The sequence below is a fragment of the Cotesia typhae genome, unplaced genomic scaffold (genome assembly GCF_013202065.1).
Source record: "Cotesia typhae breed Kobodo isofemale line unplaced genomic scaffold, CoteBio_Ctyphae scaffold_45, whole genome shotgun sequence".
Lineage (NCBI taxonomy): Eukaryota > Metazoa > Arthropoda > Insecta > Hymenoptera > Braconidae > Cotesia > Cotesia typhae.
This window is the reverse complement of record NW_027423777.1, coordinates 446,551-465,445: the sequence shown is the minus strand read 5'-3', so window position 1 is coordinate 465,445 and position 18,895 is coordinate 446,551. Positions and strand designations below refer to the sequence as shown.

The following is an 18,895-nucleotide window of genomic DNA, read 5'->3' as shown; positions in this document are numbered from 1 at the left end:
CACACACACACACACACACACACACACACACACACACACACACACACACACACACACACACACACACACACACACACACACACACACACACACACACACACAGAGAGAGAGAGAGAGAGAGAGAGAGAGAGAGAGAGAGAGAGAGAGAGAGAGAGAGAGAGAGAGAGAGAGAGAGAGAGAGAGAGAGAGAGAGAGAGAGAGAGACCATCGCGGGAATAGTCAGGGAATCTTCCTAGGACCTCAAAACGTCGAGATCTGATGAAAAATCGATTTTCGGAAAACGGGGTAATACCAATAACTTCCCGATTTTCGAAAATTTATAAACTTGAAATACGAGTTTTATATATTGTCAAGCTCGAAAATCTTGTATGAATGTTGGAAAAAGACTTCTTTGATAATTTTAGAAAATTGTGATATCTCTCAAATGAAGAGATCAATTTCGGAATACGATAAAAATACTTCGTTCATAATTTTCTTTTTTCAAAATTTACTAAGAATATTGATTTAAATTTTCAGGTAAAATATTCTAATATTTAACTACTAAACGAATACATCAACTAATAGCGTGTATTTTTTCTCGATCTTTCTTACTCTCTCTCGATCTTTCTCACTCGCTTGCTCCCTACTCTCGCTCCATGGCTATGTGCTTCATACTACGTTCGCCCTTTCTGAATCTCTCTCAATCGCTCTCTTCCTCTTCGACAAAAACGTTGCACATCTTCGTGATGCTTATATTATTATTATTGCGTTTCATCCATAACAATTTTACCCTCATGCGCCTAAAGAAGTTTCACTTCAAAAATCAAGCAACAGTATAACTATTAATTATCGTAATGATTACCATGACTAGTAGTGTAGTTTACAATCATAATTAATCAGCGTAAAAGAAGAATTAATCACAGAAAAATTCCCTTGCGTGTGTATAACTTGGAAGCAATTACCTGGGCGAACACGGGAGTCCAGATTTTAAAATTAGGCTTTCATTATCATTATTAATTACAATTACAATTTCTCAGTATCAGAGATATTAAAAAAATATCTAATTTTATTATAATAGCAAATAATACCATAGTAATTAACGGCGTTAGTTATGATTAATTAATTAATTCCACGTATCACTCATAAAGAATTTCCTTGTGCCGTGATTTTTCTCATGGGCACAGGATTTAAGATTTAAAAAAAAAAGTTAGTAAATTTTCTAGCGCCTTCTATAAAAATAACCCGTGCGCACGCGTCAAAGCACGAGAGCACGGAATGGCACGGGAGTACGGGAGTATGGGAGTACATGGCACGGGAATACGGTGGCACGGGTTTGCCAAAGTTTCGGAGCATTTGATAATTTACCCCGTGCGCACGCGCGAAAGCACGGGAGCACGGGTTGGTCAGATTTCAGAGCATTTGGCAATTTACCCGTGCGCATGCGCCGAAATCGGGTAAAATGACCATTTTCCCCGTGCTCCGTGCCAGCACGGGTAAGTGCAAATAGCCACACTCAATAAAGTGAGGTTATGTTGACATCTGACTCGAGAATAAAGGCACTGTAGCCTCGCGCCTACACGTTCACACACATTTCATGTGTGTTGTTGAACGTGTACTTGGCTTGATTGAGGCACGACAGTGCCTCCGGATTTTCTAACTCATTATTTTAAAAGGATTATTTACACTTAAAACTGTCTCATGCGTGCTGACTTCTACCCTTTTTACATTAAGTTCTGTAATGTTTATATTTTTGCCACCCCGATGTCCGCTTTACTTTTTGGAACTATAAAAATTAACTGGAATCCGAGTGAATTTTAAAGTTTACTTTTTTCTGTGTATCGGTATACTGGAGGAAAAAAATTTTATCTAGAAAGCCTCTATAGATTTCGAGGAATATTTCCAAGAAATACGTGTTTGAGCAAGATTCCTGTTGCAGAACCTTGTGCAAAATCTATCGTTTGTAGCGTCTCCATCTACGTATACGTCTTGCACAAACCCTGTTTAAAAATATTGATTGAAAAGAATTAAAAATGATCAAATTAATAAGCCGAGTGCTCTAATTCAAGACAAAAAAATCTTAAAATAAGAGTACAATTTGAATAAAATAAAATCTTGAGAATAAAATTTATAATCTGGGCATATCACAATTATTAGTGATGAATAAATGTAGAAAGTACTTTAACTAAAATAGAGAAGTTGCATAAATTTACTATCCTTACAAATTCATATATATATGAAAGAATAATTAATTTGAAGCATGTTTAAAAAATTTTTTTTCAAATAACAAATTTTTTTTTTTATAATTAAATTATAAAAAATAAATAAATTCAGGCGCGATAAAAACGATTCCTCATTGGTTGTGACGTCACTATATCCGTTGAGAGTGAGAGCCAATCAGAATCGTACTATACACTTGTATTTTCTATATTCAGTTCTCCATGTGTCATAACAAAATAGTCTCACTTAACCTCTTAAAAACAACCATCACAACAAAAATACGAGATATTATAAATTGTTTTTATAAAAATCTGAAGTATTTTCGCATTAAAATTGAATATGGTTGACGTTGGTTTTACAAAAGCAACATCTCAAAATCTGCCGAAAGTAGATTTTGACATGTTTTTAAAATATATTTATGAAAATCCATGTTATAATGTAGTGGAGTCAAGTGGTGTCAAAATGAACCGGTAAGTCAATAATAAAAAATTTAAAAATATATTTACAAAATCATCAAATAATTAAATTATAATTCTTTAAAATTATTTACACTTACACAAATTATTTTTTAATTTTAATAATAGGTCGTCCAGATTCGATTATAGTGATCATGCTATTGGTTACGTGCAAGTAAAAAGGGGAAAGAATAAATGTTTTGTAAAAGCAAAAATTTGTCCAGAACATAAAATACGTGGAAAACTGTATATGTTAACTGTTACTGTCAATGAAGTGAAACAAGAAATAGAAGATGCCCATTGTCTCAGTTGTGCTGCAGCTCAAGGTGGATGCAAACATGTTGCAGCTTTATTAAAGTGGCTGAATCGCCGTACTGAAGAGCCAGCATGTACTTCTGTTGAAGCTTATTGGGTTAAACCTAAACTTGCCAGAGTAGGTAAAGAAGATAAGTTTTTGGAGCTAACTGAAATAATTAAGTCGTCACCTCAGTCACAACTGAATGATGAAAATAAGAATGCTAGTTCATCATTTCAACCCGAAGAATTTGTAAAAAATATTTTAGAGTCAGGACCTCAAGCTTATTCAAAATCTCATCTAATCAAGCATTTGTCTCCTCCATTTGTTTTAGAGTTATGCTCCATTTATCATTTGGGATTAACATATTCAGGAGATAGGAAAAACATTAATTCTTTTTTGCAACATTGTGCTAGTTTTTTATCGTCTGAAAATTTAAAGTATATTGAAAAAGCCACACAGGAACAAAGTAAAAATCACTTGTGGTATGAACTGCGATATGCAAGAATTACAGCATCCAAATTATATGATGTAGCTCAATGTAAAACAGAAAGAGGTAGTTTATTCAATGTTTTGATGGGAGGAAAAATAAGAGATACATTTGCTATGAAAAGAGGCCGAGACTTAGAAGACAGTGTAATTGATATCGTTAGAAGTACAATAAATTCTCCAATACAAAAATCAGGATTATTTTTGAGTAGTGACTTTCCAGTGTTTGGTGCATCACCAGATGGTGTAGGAGAAACATTTGTCGTTGAAGTAAAATGCCCAACTAATGAAAAATCATTCAAAAACTATTGTAATCGTGGAAAAATAACTGCAAAATATAAAGCCCAAATCCAAATGCAAATGTTTTTTGCCAAAAAAAAATTAGGTTACTTTTGTGTTGCTGATCATAATTTTAAAGAAAATAATAAAGTAACAATTATTCAGGAAAATTTTGATTTTAATTATATCAACTCAGTAATGCACAAAGCAATGATATTTTGGCATAAAAACATTTTCTCTGTAATAATGTTAAATACAGATAATGTTTAAATGTTTATACGTTGTATATTTTTAATAAAATTCACAAACTTAATGTTATAGAATACAAAAATTCTACAATATAATATAATCTTATTGCATTAATTAATAACTAATATTATTATTTTATATTTATTTAGCTTGAAGCAATAATCGGTGATTGCAAATTTACTAGAGCTGCACAAATGACGACAACATCATCAAGAATATTTAAAGAATTATGATCTAGTAGAGCATGGCCTTCAATAAATTTGAAATCTCTCATCCTTTTAATTACCCGTTCGATGTGTATTCTGCAACTAGCTATTTGTCGAGTCAAAATTACTTCGGCTTCCGTGGATTGCTGTCCATCTGAGACGCTTGGTGGACGCATCAAAGTGCAATTTTTCTGCTGAAGTAATGCCTCTACGCTCTTAAATCCACGATCCGCTAAAACTGTTATGCCATCAGGTATAATATCCAGGTAACCACAGTTCTCGACTATGATTGTGTCTGAAGTTCGACCACCGTAGCCTTTTGAAATAAAATTTATGAGTCCATCCGGTGTACAGGAAATTAAATATTTAATGGTATTACTTTTCTTGTACTCAGACCAAGTAGCTGATTGATGAACGGCATTTGATGGTTTTTCAATCCTTATTTCAAAACAATCAATTATTGATTGAACTTTATTAAAGTTTAATCTAAATTGTATTGATAAATTTTTAAGTATTGTTTTAGCTGGTAGCCAAACTATAAGCGACTTTAAGATTTGACTTATTTCTTTCGTATATTTGTTTAAAATCCGCCCCACTTGGCTTTGAGAAATGCCAAAATCATAAGCTAAAATAGCATTACTGCAATTTAAACGGATTTTTTTAAAAACTTGAAGAACGTAGTCTACTGGATACATTTTTTCAATCTCTGCTATGATAAAATAACATTCTTTTTCAATGCCGACAAAAAGTAAAGGATCAGTTTCTATTAATGATTTGTTAACATTATACGAATCCTTTTTTAATAATATAAGTCTTGATTGTAGCTCTTGTGAGGTTGTTGAAGTTGAAGGCTCAGTGAAAGAACTTGTATCCATAGATTCTGTGAGACCACAGCTACTTTCTCCTACTTCAGACGACGAATTTGAAGTATTTATTTTTGCAGATGGTTTCAATAAACTAAACTGTTTAATGGGTGATAAAGCTATGGATCTTACTTGAGCTTTAATTACATTAGTTTCTAACTGACATTGAATACCTGCGCTACGATAGTAAGGTCTCACTTGTATCTTTTTATCGCATAATATTACTTGTGATCTATTTTCGTTTACTGAATCAGTGATATCCGTTTGAATTATATTTTCAGATTGACTACCATACATTTGGTTGAAATTATTGCTATTGTCTTTATGTAAAGCATTTGGACTGATATTCTCCACTTCTTCCACATCCTGAAGTCTCAATTCAGACAAGTTCAATAAACTCGTTTTTGTTGAAGTGTTACTTGTATTAAAAAATCGAGGCACAACTCCTTTTTTTTTAATTTTTCGAGCTTTAGGTACCGTTTTTACATAAAAATAATTTTCTAAATCTTCTTTAAGCTGCAATTATAAATAAAAAATCGTTAGAAATGCTGAGTGATTCGATTGCTAACAAGATATATTTATTTATGTCAAATATATCTATGTATATTTACTTACATTAAAATGGTCTTCACAACAATACGACACTGTTCGAAGACATCTATCAGGACAATTAGCTGCAATACACCATTGTTTTCTTACTTCATCACTTTTGGGAACAGAAATAAAAAGTTTTTCCGAAGTAGAATGAGTTGTGTTGCGACATGAAGGTACAAAACAATATTTATAACTTTCTAGGTTTGGTGAAATATTTACTTTTAAATTGTTAGAAACCATTTTGCTCACGCTTTTCAAATATTATTAATTGTCTCTAATATTTTTTTAGTCGACAAAAATTTTTAATCACACTAATTAATTTTTTCAAAACAGATATAACCTATATAATATTAACTATTTTTATTTATTTTAAAAACATAAACATGGATGCTTCATTGACTCGACGCGTGGTGGCGTTACTGAACCGATATAATGACGTCACATTCATTTAAAAATAAATGTTCAAAGTATAATTTTTAATTGACAATTACGTAAAAAATCAATTGTTAAATAATTTTTTACTTAAAGTGTCTTAATAATTCCTATCAAACTTTCGAATAAAAAAATAATTACAAAACATGCACTTTCTCTATTATCCGTGAATGAATTCCAAAGTTATTTTGCAAAAAATTGTTTGTATATGAGGGTGATTCGTAATAATTATTTTAAACAATTTTGTATAATTAATCATATTATTACTTTTATTATTCATTTAAATAAACTGCAGACGAGAAAATTACTTTAAAAAATGAAAATAATGTTATTAATCCTCAGTTTTAGTCATAAACGAAAAAATTTATGCAGAATTTTTATCTTGAACAAAAGCAAAAATTTTTATTTGATTACAGTAAAAAATGTATTGAATTTAGAAATTAAAATTGGTATCCTGAGTCAAAATTAAAAACATATTTTGAGCCTCTACAACCTACCAGAGGAGTTATAGGTTGAAATTATGGTTTTAGATTTTTTCGACTACGATGACGCGTATATCAGAACCATAATTTCAACCTACAAGTGGTATTTTTGTTCGCTTTTACCAAAGTTAGGCCGAAATCACGGTTTTAGAACCATAAATTGAGCCTACTGAGCCTACATCTCTACCGTACAAAAGATTCTTATTTGTTAATATAATGTAGACGAGGAGAAAGAAAGGAAAGAGAAATGGATCCAGATAAAAATGGCTGCCGTTAGAGGCATGCTATGTTCAGCTCATATACCTGGAGTTTCGGCTTCAGGGTCTAAATTTTTGAATAAATAAATAAATAAATACCATTTGATAAAAAATGATAAAAGAAGGATTTTGACAGTGTCATATCTCTATTTTATTGTTGGTGTAGAGCTATCGCAAGTTCAGTAACGTGTGATTCTTAATTTAGACCTAACATTTGCTAACTATAGAAATAAATTGAAAATGTGTTCTAACCGAGATTCGAACCTGAGCCGCGCGCTTGCCAGATTGATAACTAACCCCTACACCCTTTGACCGTATGACCGATGAGCTAATTCACATCTCATCATTGTTATAAGCTAAATCTATATGGTGATTTTTCTGAAATTTTTTTATCTTTCTCTAACTTATTGAAAACAATTGTCAGAATTTTTTCGAATTTTCTTACCCAACCAAAAAAAAGTTATGAGTTATTTAAAAAAAATAACTTTTTTTTTGGGTAAATAACCATAACTTTTTTGAAAATTGGCTTACTGGGATGTTTTGTTTTTTTGAAAATTCTTATTTTTAAATGTACTTTCGAGAAAAAAATGAAAATAATAATGTGGATTCATATTCAACATTTTTTTTAAACTTTTGGAAAAAAACAAAAATTTCGGGATGATTGCCATTTTTGATTTTCGATTTTTTTTTTTTTTTTTTTAAAATACTTTAGTATTTTCTGCGAATCTCCTGAAATTTTCAGTGGCATTTTTTTCCTTTTTTTTTTTTAGAAATGAAAAAAAAAATTTTTTTTTAAATGTTTATTTCTCCTGAAAATTTTTCAGCACATTGAGAAAACTTCAAAATCCAAGAAAAAAAATAAAAATAATAATCATTCAAAAGATTTAATTATTTTATCAATAAAGTCAGATCAAAAATCAAAAAAACCATGGAATTTTTTTTTTTGTATTTTTTTTCCAAAACTACATGCAAAAATAAAACAATTAAAAAATTGTTGTTCGATCCATTTTAGAGCAATGCATGAACTCTCAAAAATTTTGAGGCAATTAATTTCAAACAAAATTTGATTGAATTTATTTTCATTTACACAGCTAAAAACATTTTTGTGGAATGATTTATAAACAGTAGACTTGTGAATGGAATATGACTTCATTTTTTACACGTTTAAGTAATTTACATATCCTAAATTCCGGATAATTTGAGTATTCTCTCACAATTAGATAATAGTTTTCGAAAAAAAAATACAAGAAAGTAATTCAATCTTATCGATGATTGTCATTTTGAATTTTAAAAAAAATTTTTTTTTTCATGGATTTTGAAGTTTTCTAAATCTGCTGAAAAATTTTCAGAGTGGTATAACGAAAAACAAACATTGAAGGAAAAAAATTTTTTTTTCATTTCTAAAACAGAAAATAGAGAGAATAAAAAATGCTACTGAAAATTTCAAGACATTCGCGGAAAATACTGGTTTAAAAAAAAAATAAATCGATAATCAAAAATGAGCATCATCCTCAAATTTTCGTTTTCCTCTACAAGTTTAAAAAAAATGTTGAATATGAATTCGAATTATTGTTCTGACTTTTTTTTCTAAAAAGGAGATTGTAAAAAAGAAATTAAAAAAAAAACATCCCAATAAGTTAATTTTCAAAAAAGTTAAGGCTGTTTAATAAAAAAAAGCTAGTTTTTTTTAAATAACTCGTAATTTTTTTTTTTTTTTGGTTGGGTAAAAAAATTCGAAAAGTCTCTAAAAAGTGTTTTTTGTAGGGTAGAGAAAGATACAAAAATTTCAAAAAAATCGAAAATCGATGGGGTCAAAAGTGGTCGATTTGGCATGAAATGCTCTGCCCCATATATTAACTCCAATATTCTAACGATAAACGTTAGAAAAGATATAAGTTGAGATGTTATTGCTTATTACCGTCCGTATATTTTATGGATGATTGCTAAATTGTTGCAACGTTAATTACAATAGTCATAATTTTTATTTCAACTCTGTACTAAAAAAATTTTTTGCACAGATAAAAGTTAATAGTTTTCTAAGTCCAGTTTTTTACTTAAAAAATTTTTTCTATTATGAAAAAATTCTATGTTTTAAAAAATAAAAATATGAAATCAACCTACAGACTCTCAATGGAGGCTCTTTAGGCTCAAAATACCGTTTAAAACTGTGATTTTGACCTCCACAGCCTATTTTTAGGCCGATGAGGGTAAAAATACAGTTTTAAATTTCAATGCAAACCCAACAACAAAAGAAAGGAGGCTCATGAGGCTCAAATCACTTTTTTAATTTCGACTCGGGATTTTATCGAACTTTTTTTCTGTGTAATTGAATGTTTTTTAGTAATTATTTTATCAACGTTTAAATTCAGTATTTACATGGGAGTTTAAACTGCTGGTTTTTATTTTCATCACTATTATCTTTTATTATTGATATAAATATCACGAATTTGATCGGTGAGCCATTCAATAGCCGCCTGTAATCCGTCTCCAGTAACAGCATTTGTAGCTCGTATGTGCCAAGGCTTATTGTGGATTCTGTCGAGTCCTAGAGCTGCAACAAGCTTGACAGACGTTAATGAATCCGGTAAGTCCATTTTATTTGCTAAAAATAAGATCGGAATTTTGCGTCCTGTTAAAAATAAATGCATTTGTTAGTATTCAATACACTTTTAATGTGAAAATTCTAAAGAATTAACATGTAAGTTTTTAATAACATTTGTTATTAATAATTACCAACAATATCTGGATGCTGAAGTAACATATCTAGTTCTTCTTTGACGACTACCAATCGTAGTTTATCGCTGCTGTCAATAATAAAAATTATTCCTTGACAGTCTTTGTAATAATGTTCCCAGAGTGATCGGTACCGATCATGCCCGGACATGTCAAATGCTGTGAAGTGAACATTTTTAACTGCAACAAATTGAACATTTATGTTTCATTGATTTAAAAAAAAAAAGAAACAAAATTCCTTTAAGATAAAGTATTGTATAAAAATATTCGATTGTTGTTGAATAAATTCTAAAATTAAATAGAGAGTCAATAATTGGTGCTCCCAACTTATGTCATACATCAACAAAATATTAATTTTTTTTTTTCAGTATTGAATCACATTTTTGAAAATTATACGCGTCTAATACCATTGTTTTTTAAGTAATCCGTAATCAAACGATTAGACTTTTTTAATTATCTCATGGAACAATGCCATACCCATACGGAACCATACCCATAAAATTTGTATTAAAAAAAAAGAACATTAAAAATTTTTAGGAATTGAAAATTTTATTATCTAAATTTATCAATTACTTCAAAAATAAGGTAAACGATGAAAGAGCACTCAACACGGTTTCACAAAACTTACATGCGAATTTTTCCACATTAAACCCAACAGTAGACACAATGTCTATGCATCGCTCGTCCTCGCGTTTGAAATGATTTATCACCGTTGACTTACCACTGTTGTTGAGTCCAACAACTAAAACATTAACTTCTTTTTTCTTCAGTCCTAGTGCATGAACGAGACGATCAAATAATTTCATACTTAAATTTCGTCACTCTTCACATTTGTGTTTATATTTATGTCACAATTTAACGTCTGAACGATCTAAACATTAAACTTGTTCATGAATTACAAGAGTGTTTTCACGTTAGTTTAATCAATAATGACAGGTATAGTCAGTATAGTTCTTACAGGTTGTAACATTACCTGTACCTGAATAACATAAGCTATAGTGAATATATATAAATAATCAATATATTACTTTGAATAAATTTTTGTTCGTATGTATTTTTGATGTGAAGTTCATGGATTTAAAATTAATATCAGCTAAAAAAATAAATAACAATAAAAAATTATAAACTTCATAACTTGAAAATTATGCTTCAATACAAAAGTTTGTTTAGGAAAATATATTTTCTTTTTATTTTGTAATTTAATAATTATGAAAAACTTAATAAATGGTGTAGCGATAACAATAACTTTCTCATTTAACAAAATTATGATGGACATTCTGATGTTATGATTTTACAAAAAAACGACGTTCATAAAAAGAAAAAAAAAATTTACATTGTTAGTTTTCGAGAGTTGTTTTGAGACGAAAAATTTTCCGTTTTAACAGAAGATTGATGAATGATCGAATTGAAGATAAAAAGTTTTAAAGTAAGAGTATAATTTGAATAAGATTGTCTTCTTGAGAATAAAATTCTGATCTGGGCATTTTAAAAGTCGAATCAGGACATATCAAACCAAATATGTCCTTACTTGCAATGATTTCCATCGTAATTTTACAAAAATTACTTTGGAAAAAATTTTGAAAAAAAATCCAGACTTGAGAAAACGTTTACATTGAAAAAAAATTCAAATTAAAAAAAAATCGTAATTTTGAAAAAAAAAAGTCAAATGTTTGAAAAAATCAATTTTTCTATTAAAACCCATATAGGAAAGAACAACGGGCCCAGGCTTGGCCCAACTTTGTTGAACTCTGGCCCAAGCTTGTAAGTCAGAATTGGCCCAGCCTTGGTGGAAATCTGGAATGATAACATGGGGCAACGGTTGGTTGCCATGACTGGGCCAAGCTTGATCACCAGGCTTTCACCAGAGTTGAGCCAATGCTGTCTTACCAAAACTGATCCATCATGACTGTCATGTGTGGTCCAAGTATAAATGCAAAGTCGGTCCCGTTATTATTTTTAACTATTATAGTTAATTATTTAGCTTTTAACAAATCTTATAATAAATTACTAATTACTATTATAATAGGTAGTAAATTATTAATTAATAATAATAATAAATCAATAATTACTATTATCATTTTTATAATTACTCATAAATAATTGAAAAAATCATCAAATTATTCAAAGATAATTATATTTATATTAGACATCAAATTTTAATTAGAAAATAATATAATTAGATAATATAACATTACAATGTTAAAAATGAGATTTAAGATTTAAGTAATATATTAACTGATTTAATAAATAATTTTTCATTTTCATCTCGGTGAGCTCTGTGTTATGCCCAAGGGCGTTTTTAGAGCGGTAGCGTAAACGGTGGAGGTTTGGACTAACAGTTTAAAGAATACCCAACGGAGGATTTAATTCCGTTGTTTTAATTATTTATGTGGGACGTTTTCGACGTACGAACTTACTACACTGATAGAAAAACAATCTTGATTCAAGAAACTTTTTTTCTTCAAAATTTGAACTCTTGAAACTAGATATAGATATATTTCTTTCAAGAATTTTTGTCTCTTGGTTCAAGATAGGCGATAACATTGATTCAAGATATTACCGACTTGTGTTAAGAATGGCTTTTTTTGAGTCATTAATTTACTTATTTCCAAGAAATGATTTTTTTCGGTACAACAATTGAAGACAATTTGGTTTTTGAAGTATACTTTGATGAATTATTTTTAATTTTTTAAACGATAATTTTATTTTGGTTGAAAAACTAAATGTATCGATTGAAGATAATTTAGCTCTTAAGCCAAGAAAATCTAAATCAAGACAAGAAATTCTTAAAGCAAAATAATCATTTGTCTTCCAAAATAAACTCTTAGAACAAGAAAATATCTCTTGAGTCAACATAAATTTTCTATCAGTGTACGCCTTCGTTTGAGACTGAGGGATTTTTAGTGTAGATAGATGGACTTACTACTTGCTGGATTATTTCTTATCGCTGGATCCGTGATTCCAGGGGCTGCTGTTGGCGCCTCTTCTTTGATTGGGCCCTTCGGTTGGTTCTAGCAACAGGTGGAGTAGGATGGAGTTGGGCTGCTTATCTTAAGGGCTTCTTATTTTATGAATGAAAATAGCTGATTTTTCTTCTTTTTAGGATTTATTTATAAACACTAAAACTTACACTTTCACAATCGTATTTAATTGAAATTTGTATTAATGAATTTTATTTATTTGAGCTAACGTCCTCCAGTCCTCCGTAGGTTAAAGTGCGTAAATTTAGCTTTTGAAAGATTTTAAATGAACTTAATGACCGGATTCTTGCTTAAGTGTAGAGCGAATTAGAACTTTGAGAATACGACTCTCTACGATTAATTTATATAAGTAATACGTGGCCTGCCGGTTGAACCGTGTCTGAACTCGTCTTAAGTGCAGCGCAAATTAAGATAAGGGACTTTTACAAGGCACGGGCCCGTCAAGTTTAACGCGGAAGTCGAATTAACTAACAAAGACCCGACGTTGGCCTATGCTCGCCTTTTTAAAAACTCGCAGTGCTGGACTTGTATAAGTCCCCGCTAGTCAACCAGCAGTTGCGTAGGTTTTTTTTTTTTATTTTCCTTGCTGAGTTGTACTCAGCTGGCCTTTGGGGAGTCCCGTACAGCCAATGTTTGTGGTGTGGTTAGTGTAGTTGTGGTGGGGGATCGAATCCCGCGGATGTTTGAATCATGTATTGTCATCGTTGTTGTCGTCGTCTATTACTATGTATGTCAGGTTGATCATTTTTCTGATGTCTATGGCAAATTGTGTTATACTGTTGAGAATTTTTATGTTTTCTGTGAATACTAGATTTCTGATGTCATAGGGTGTCTGTATTTTTTCTTGTTTCAGTATTTGGCATAAGTTTTCTAATTCTGTTTTTGTTAGCTTGCAGTAGAAGAAGATGTGGTTCAAGTCTTGTGTTTCGTGTCCGCAGCCGCATGTCGGGTCGTCTTTAACCTTTATCCTGTGTAAGTATTCGTTGGTGCATATGTGTCCAGATCTCATTCTGTTTATTAATGTTATGGTGATTCTTTTTAGATTTTTGTTTTCAAACCATGCTTTTTTGCTATTGTTTGGTTGTGAGGTTTTAAATTTTTGATATGTTGATCCGGATTTTTTATAGTCATCGTGTCTGATTGCTTCGTCTTCTGTTTTGTATTTTTTTTGTAGCATGCGGCTGTATATTCTGTAGTTAGGTTTTAGCTCTACACTGATAAAAAAAACTGATTTGACTCAAGAGTCAAACTCTTGAACCAAGAATCCGATTTTGAAGAAAATAATTTTCTTGAGTCAAGAGAATAAATTCTTGAGCTAAGAAATTATTCTTGGTCTAAGAGAATTTTCTTGTTTCAAGAATTTATTCTCTTGAATCAAGAAAATAATTTTCTTCAAAATGGAATTCTTGGTTCAAGAATTTGGCTCTTGAGTCGTCAATTTTTTTATCAGTGTAGTAGTTCGCTGGATAGTCTGACTTCATTTGCAAGTTCATCAGCTTTTTCATTGCCTTCTATACCTAGATGACTTGGGCACGACCAGAGCTCCGTCTCTCTACCCGCCATTTTTAATCTGCTGATTAAAGATTTTATTTCAAGAATTATTGGGCTGGTTTTCCCCGACAGGCCAATGTGGTTGAAAGCTGTTAGCGTGCTTGCAGAGTTCGTACAGATGAGGAGTTTGCTTATATTCATGTTTTTTATTGTCTTGAGGGATTGGAGAATTGCTAGAGCTTCTCCTTCTGCTATGCTGAAGTTGGAACTTATTTTATATTTTTTTTCCATTCTTGGATTTGAGCAGGTGAAAGTAATTCCAATGTATTGGTCCTCTTTTGTTTTAGATACATCAGTGTATATCGTAGTCCAGTTGGGTCTAATTTTTGTAATTTCAGATGTGAAGTCTTCAGCGTTGGCTTCTTTCTTTTTTATTCTTTTTCCTATGTCGAAGTTTTGTGTAATTTGTTCTAACTGGGGTTTCAGAGGGATTTCAAAGCATGGGAGTTTATCGAATCTTGAGAGGTTAGTGATGTCGGGCTCTTCTTCTCTTCACATTTTATGGAGGAATGATACGCCGGTTTTGTCATTTTGCACGACTCATGATGCGAAGCATCAGAGAGTGCTTTACGATCGAAAAATTTTTTTCACCTCATTTTGGCGGCTATTTTTATTATTATAGCCTTGTTAGTTCACGGAATCAAGATATTTTGCATACTATTGTCGAGATAATTTAATGAAGATTAATTCCATCTTTTTTAAAAATTGATTTACTGCAATAGAATTTGAAAAAAAAACACCAAAATAGGTCAAAAAATTTTCCTGTCCGTCATGTGTGAAACCTGGAAACATTGTAACTTGTGAAAAAATCCATTATTTGAGTTAAATTTTTTTTTTTAATTCTAATCGACGATTGTAGGTTACTGAATGCGAATGATTAATTAATTCAGTGTCGTTTAATTGCAATTAATAAAAAACGAAAACTACAAGACTGTATATCTATATTAGGGTGGTCCTTATGTTGGGTTTTTTGAAATTTTTTTTCACGATAGTTCAAAATCGGTTCAAAATCTATAAAAAAAAAATCATGCCAAGTTATAGCTCTTAATTTTAATATTAACCCGCGCCCCCCGACGGTCAAAGTTTTAAAGGAAAATAACATGGGAAAAGTTATATTTTTAATTTGGAATTTTTTACGTCATAAACTAACCAACAAATCACATCAAAAAATATTTTTTCTAATGCAAAATTTAACGGTCTACAAAAAGGTCTCTTATCATTTTTGATAATTCTAACGGTTTTGAAGTTATTCGAGGTCTAAATTAAAACTATAATCTTTTTCATCGTTTTTTCTGTTTTTTTGGTCATTTAATAGTTCATAAATCATGAACCGGTTATTCTTTATAATCTCATTGGATTTTTTGTTTAGAAAATTTTCAAAGTAACTGTAACTTTGGAATAATAGTAACACCAATTCATTTGTTTAGCCTGAACTGTCGAACATTTTAAAGATTTTTAACTTTTTTTGGATACAAAAGAAATTCGGGACCTATTGTCTCGATTTTTATTGTTATTGGTACAAATATCAACAAACTCCAATTTCAAATTTTGATTTCTGGTTAAAAACATTTTAGAAACCGATCATGCCGCCATCTATTAGATTTTACTTCAATCTCTAACACTAAAATTAATTCTCAGATTACTCATAACCTACATTTATTTCTCAGCTTGATCAAAATCGTTCAATTACTAGTACTGATGCCTTTTTGATATATAAATAAATTTTTTGAGTTCATTTATCCGATATTTAAGTAATCAGTTAAATATGGAGTTATCACGTTTACGTCAAAACATTTTTTTGATTGGTGATGTTGACGTTCAAATCGTAGGTAACAAATTACCATCGAAATTGCAAGCTTTGAAAGTGTTATTTTTTATACACGTATTTTAAATAATACTATCACAGATAGTGTTGCTGCAGTGGTTGATGAAATTATTGTGTTTTGGAAGAAAGCTCGAATTCCCGTTCAAGATGTGCAAAGATGTCGAGATAAGTTGAAAAAACTGTATGATGAGTGGCGCATACTTCTTAAACATAGAAATCGGAGTGAAGTTGCTGTGAAAAAACAAAATGAATTTTCCTGTTCATTAAAAAATTATTTGACATCGCACCGTCAAATGTATTTGAAATGGTTGATGAAAATTCCAAAGAATTCTTGAATAATCAGAGATCAGATGAACGAATTGGTTTTATTGCAAATATTAAGACGAAATGCGATGACGATGAAATTGGTGTTAAAAAATTAGAGAAACAATTGGATTTCGAAAAACCTAAATTGGAAAGTGAAAAAGAAAAATCATTATTTGGTAAATTATAATAATCAACTTACTCATTGATATTTTATTATTTTATAGTGAAGATATTTTTGTCTTATCATTATCCTTTTTGTAGACAAAAACGTTGAACTCTTATCAAGCCAAGGAAGTGCTCAATCAGTCTCTAGTGGAGAAGTATACATTCCAACTACTGCCGGCCAATTTAAATCAAGAAATATAAGAGGAACTCACAATATTCTCAACGAAAGAGTTGTAGCTACTTTTGACCGTTGTAAAGTAAGCGACAGAGATGCTGTGTTTATAACTACAGCTATTTGTCAGTCGCTTATCGATTTAAAATTATTAGAAGTGGATATTAATTCCATTATTGTCAATCGAGCATCTATTCGCCGATGTCGGCTTATTATGCGAGAGTCAAAATCAATAGAAATAAAAAAACATTTCCAAGACTTAAAGTTATCATCTATTGTTGTACATTGGGATGGAAAATTATTACCTAATTTGTTAAATACAGAAACTGTTCATCGATTGCCTGTAATAATTACTTCAGAAAGTAAAGAAATTATGTTAGGTGTACCAACGAGTGAAGATGGAACTGGAATGGCACAAGCTTCTGTAGTTCATAAGACATTATGTGACTGGGGATTCGACATATCTGTAAAAGCAATATGCTGTGACACTACTCCTTCAAATTTAGGCCTTCGTAATGGTGCTGCTGCATTACTGGAAAAATTGTTAGAAAGAGATTTGTTGTATCTTCCATGTAAGCATCATATATTTGAAATAGTCCTAAGATATGTCTTCGAAGCTGTTTTTCCAAATACTGTTGGTCCTAATGTTCCACTTTTTATCCGATTCCAAAAGCAATGGGGAGATTTAAATAAACTCAGTTACAAAACAGGTTTAGATGATCCGAAAAATGATAATATCTTGACAAATGAAAAAATTGAATCTATTAGAACTTTTGCGACTGAAACTCTTGCATCATAACTGCCTCGTGATGATTACAAAGAGTTATTAGAGCTTACTTTAGTTTTTATCGGTGTCATCCCCGAAAAATTTAGTTTTCGTAAGCCAGGAGCTTGTCACCATGCACAAGCTCCTGGCTTACATTAGTCGCTAATGAAAGTTGTCTAAAATCAGTTCAATTAAAAAAAAAAAAATGACGATTGATATTGAATGTCTAAAAAATGAGTAAGTATACATTTATTACTCAATGCTATTGGCTAAATGATCGGATTTTTTTTTTAAATATTTACTCATACAATTATTATTTTTAAATTTCATTTTGTTGCTTATATATATATATATATATATATATATATATATATATATATATATATATATATATATATATATATATATATATATATATATATATATATATATATATATATACCCGATGAAAAAAGATTTTGTCTAATCATATATGATTATAAATGATCATATATATAATCATATATAATTATATATAATTATATATGAAATTATATATAACTATACATGATTATACATGAGATCATATATAATTATATATAAGCCTATACATAATTAGATCTGATCATACCTGGGTATTATAACCCCATATATAAGCATGTATAAGTCTATATATGATCAGACCTGATTATATATGAGTCTATATATAATTAGATCTGATCATACCCGGCTGTTATAACTCCATATATAAGCCTATATATGATCAGACCTGATTATATATTAGTCTATGTATATTTAGATATGATCATACCTGGCTGTTACAACTCCATATATAATCATATATAAGTCTATATATGGTCAGATCTAATTAGATATGAGTTTATATATAATTAGATCTAATTAGATATGAGTCTATATATAATTAGATCTGATCAGGTTTGCATGGTCAGATGTTTATGAAAATTTTTTCTTTGAAAAAAAAATTTTTTTTGCTAATCACAATAAGTAGAATGTGATATTTACCATTACGTTTAAATAATTCTGAAATAAAAAATTTAATCATAATCATATATATACGTCCATTTATGATCTGATTATGTATGGGTTCATATATAATTAGGTTTGATTAGACCTGGTTGCTATAAACATATATAAGTTCATCGTATGTGTTTATTAGGATCAAGATTTTTCCTTGAATTTCGATTGAAAGAGGTTTAAATGTTGAATATTCCGGTGGAAATGTTGGTCTTATAGAAAAATTTTTTAAACACAAGTTTCTGGTGATTTAATTTTATGCAAAAATGGCACTTATGATTTTTGAAATGCTCAATAATATTTTTCGCCGTAATTCTAAAATTGAGATTTATAATTGATGGTTTAAATTTTAGCTAATTATGAAAATCTTAATTTTAAAATTACGGTTTCCTTAATGGTCCTGAGAAATAATTATGAGACATTTTTTTTTATAAAATTAAATCTTGAACAACTTTTAATTAAAAGACTTTTTTAAATGACCAATATTTTTGCCATAAGACTATAAATTTGAAAATTAAAAAAAAAAACATCTCTTTTAGAAATCACATAAAGTGCATTATAATGTTTAACATTAAGCTCATATAA

General features: G+C 30.1%; 4 protein-coding genes across 7 annotated transcripts; 2 read left to right on the top strand and 2 right to left on the bottom strand.

The window, feature by feature from the left end:
* The first annotated feature begins 2,388 nt into the window (after positions 1–2,388).
* Positions 2,389–4,063, top strand: LOC141536859 (uncharacterized). Of its 2 annotated transcripts, XM_074257635.1 has the most exons (3): positions 2,389–2,666; positions 2,781–3,084; positions 3,281–3,397. In XM_074257635.1, exons 1-3 carry the CDS (start codon positions 2,536–2,538, stop codon positions 3,308–3,310), a joined length of 465 nt encoding a protein of 154 aa, XP_074113736.1. In that variant the 5' UTR covers positions 2,389–2,535; the 3' UTR covers positions 3,311–3,397. The 2 variants fall into 2 exon arrangements, with proteins under 2 accessions (XP_074113736.1, XP_074113735.1); XM_074257634.1 differs by having other exon boundaries at positions 2,781–4,063.
* LOC141536858 (uncharacterized) lies at positions 4,015–5,946 on the bottom strand. The gene is made up of 2 exons (XM_074257633.1): positions 5,648–5,946; positions 4,015–5,548 (listed from the first exon to the last, which is right to left on the bottom strand). The coding sequence occupies exons 1-2, from the start codon at positions 5,864–5,866 to the stop codon at positions 4,109–4,111; spliced, it is 1,659 nt and encodes a 552-aa protein (XP_074113734.1). The 5' UTR covers positions 5,867–5,946; the 3' UTR covers positions 4,015–4,108.
* Positions 5,947–7,615: 1,669 nt separating this feature from the next.
* On the bottom strand, positions 7,616–10,435 carry Arl6 (ADP ribosylation factor-like 6). Of its 3 annotated transcripts, none has more exons than XM_074257629.1 (3): positions 10,159–10,435; positions 9,531–9,710; positions 7,616–9,426 (listed from the first exon to the last, which is right to left on the bottom strand). In XM_074257629.1, exons 1-3 carry the CDS (start codon positions 10,334–10,336, stop codon positions 9,212–9,214), a joined length of 573 nt encoding a protein of 190 aa, XP_074113730.1. In that variant the 5' UTR covers positions 10,337–10,435; the 3' UTR covers positions 7,616–9,211. The 3 variants fall into 3 exon arrangements, with proteins under 3 accessions (XP_074113730.1, XP_074113731.1, XP_074113733.1); XM_074257630.1 differs by having other exon boundaries at positions 10,252–10,435; XM_074257632.1 differs by having other exon boundaries at positions 9,531–9,689; positions 10,252–10,435.
* A 5,563-nt stretch (positions 10,436–15,998) lies between these two features.
* Positions 15,999–17,329, top strand: LOC141537009 (uncharacterized). Its single transcript, XM_074257848.1, has 2 exons — positions 15,999–16,369; positions 16,455–17,329. Exons 1-2 carry the CDS (start codon positions 16,192–16,194, stop codon positions 17,327–17,329), a joined length of 1,053 nt encoding a protein of 350 aa, XP_074113949.1. The 5' UTR covers positions 15,999–16,191.
* Positions 17,330–18,895: the final 1,566 nt, after the last annotated feature.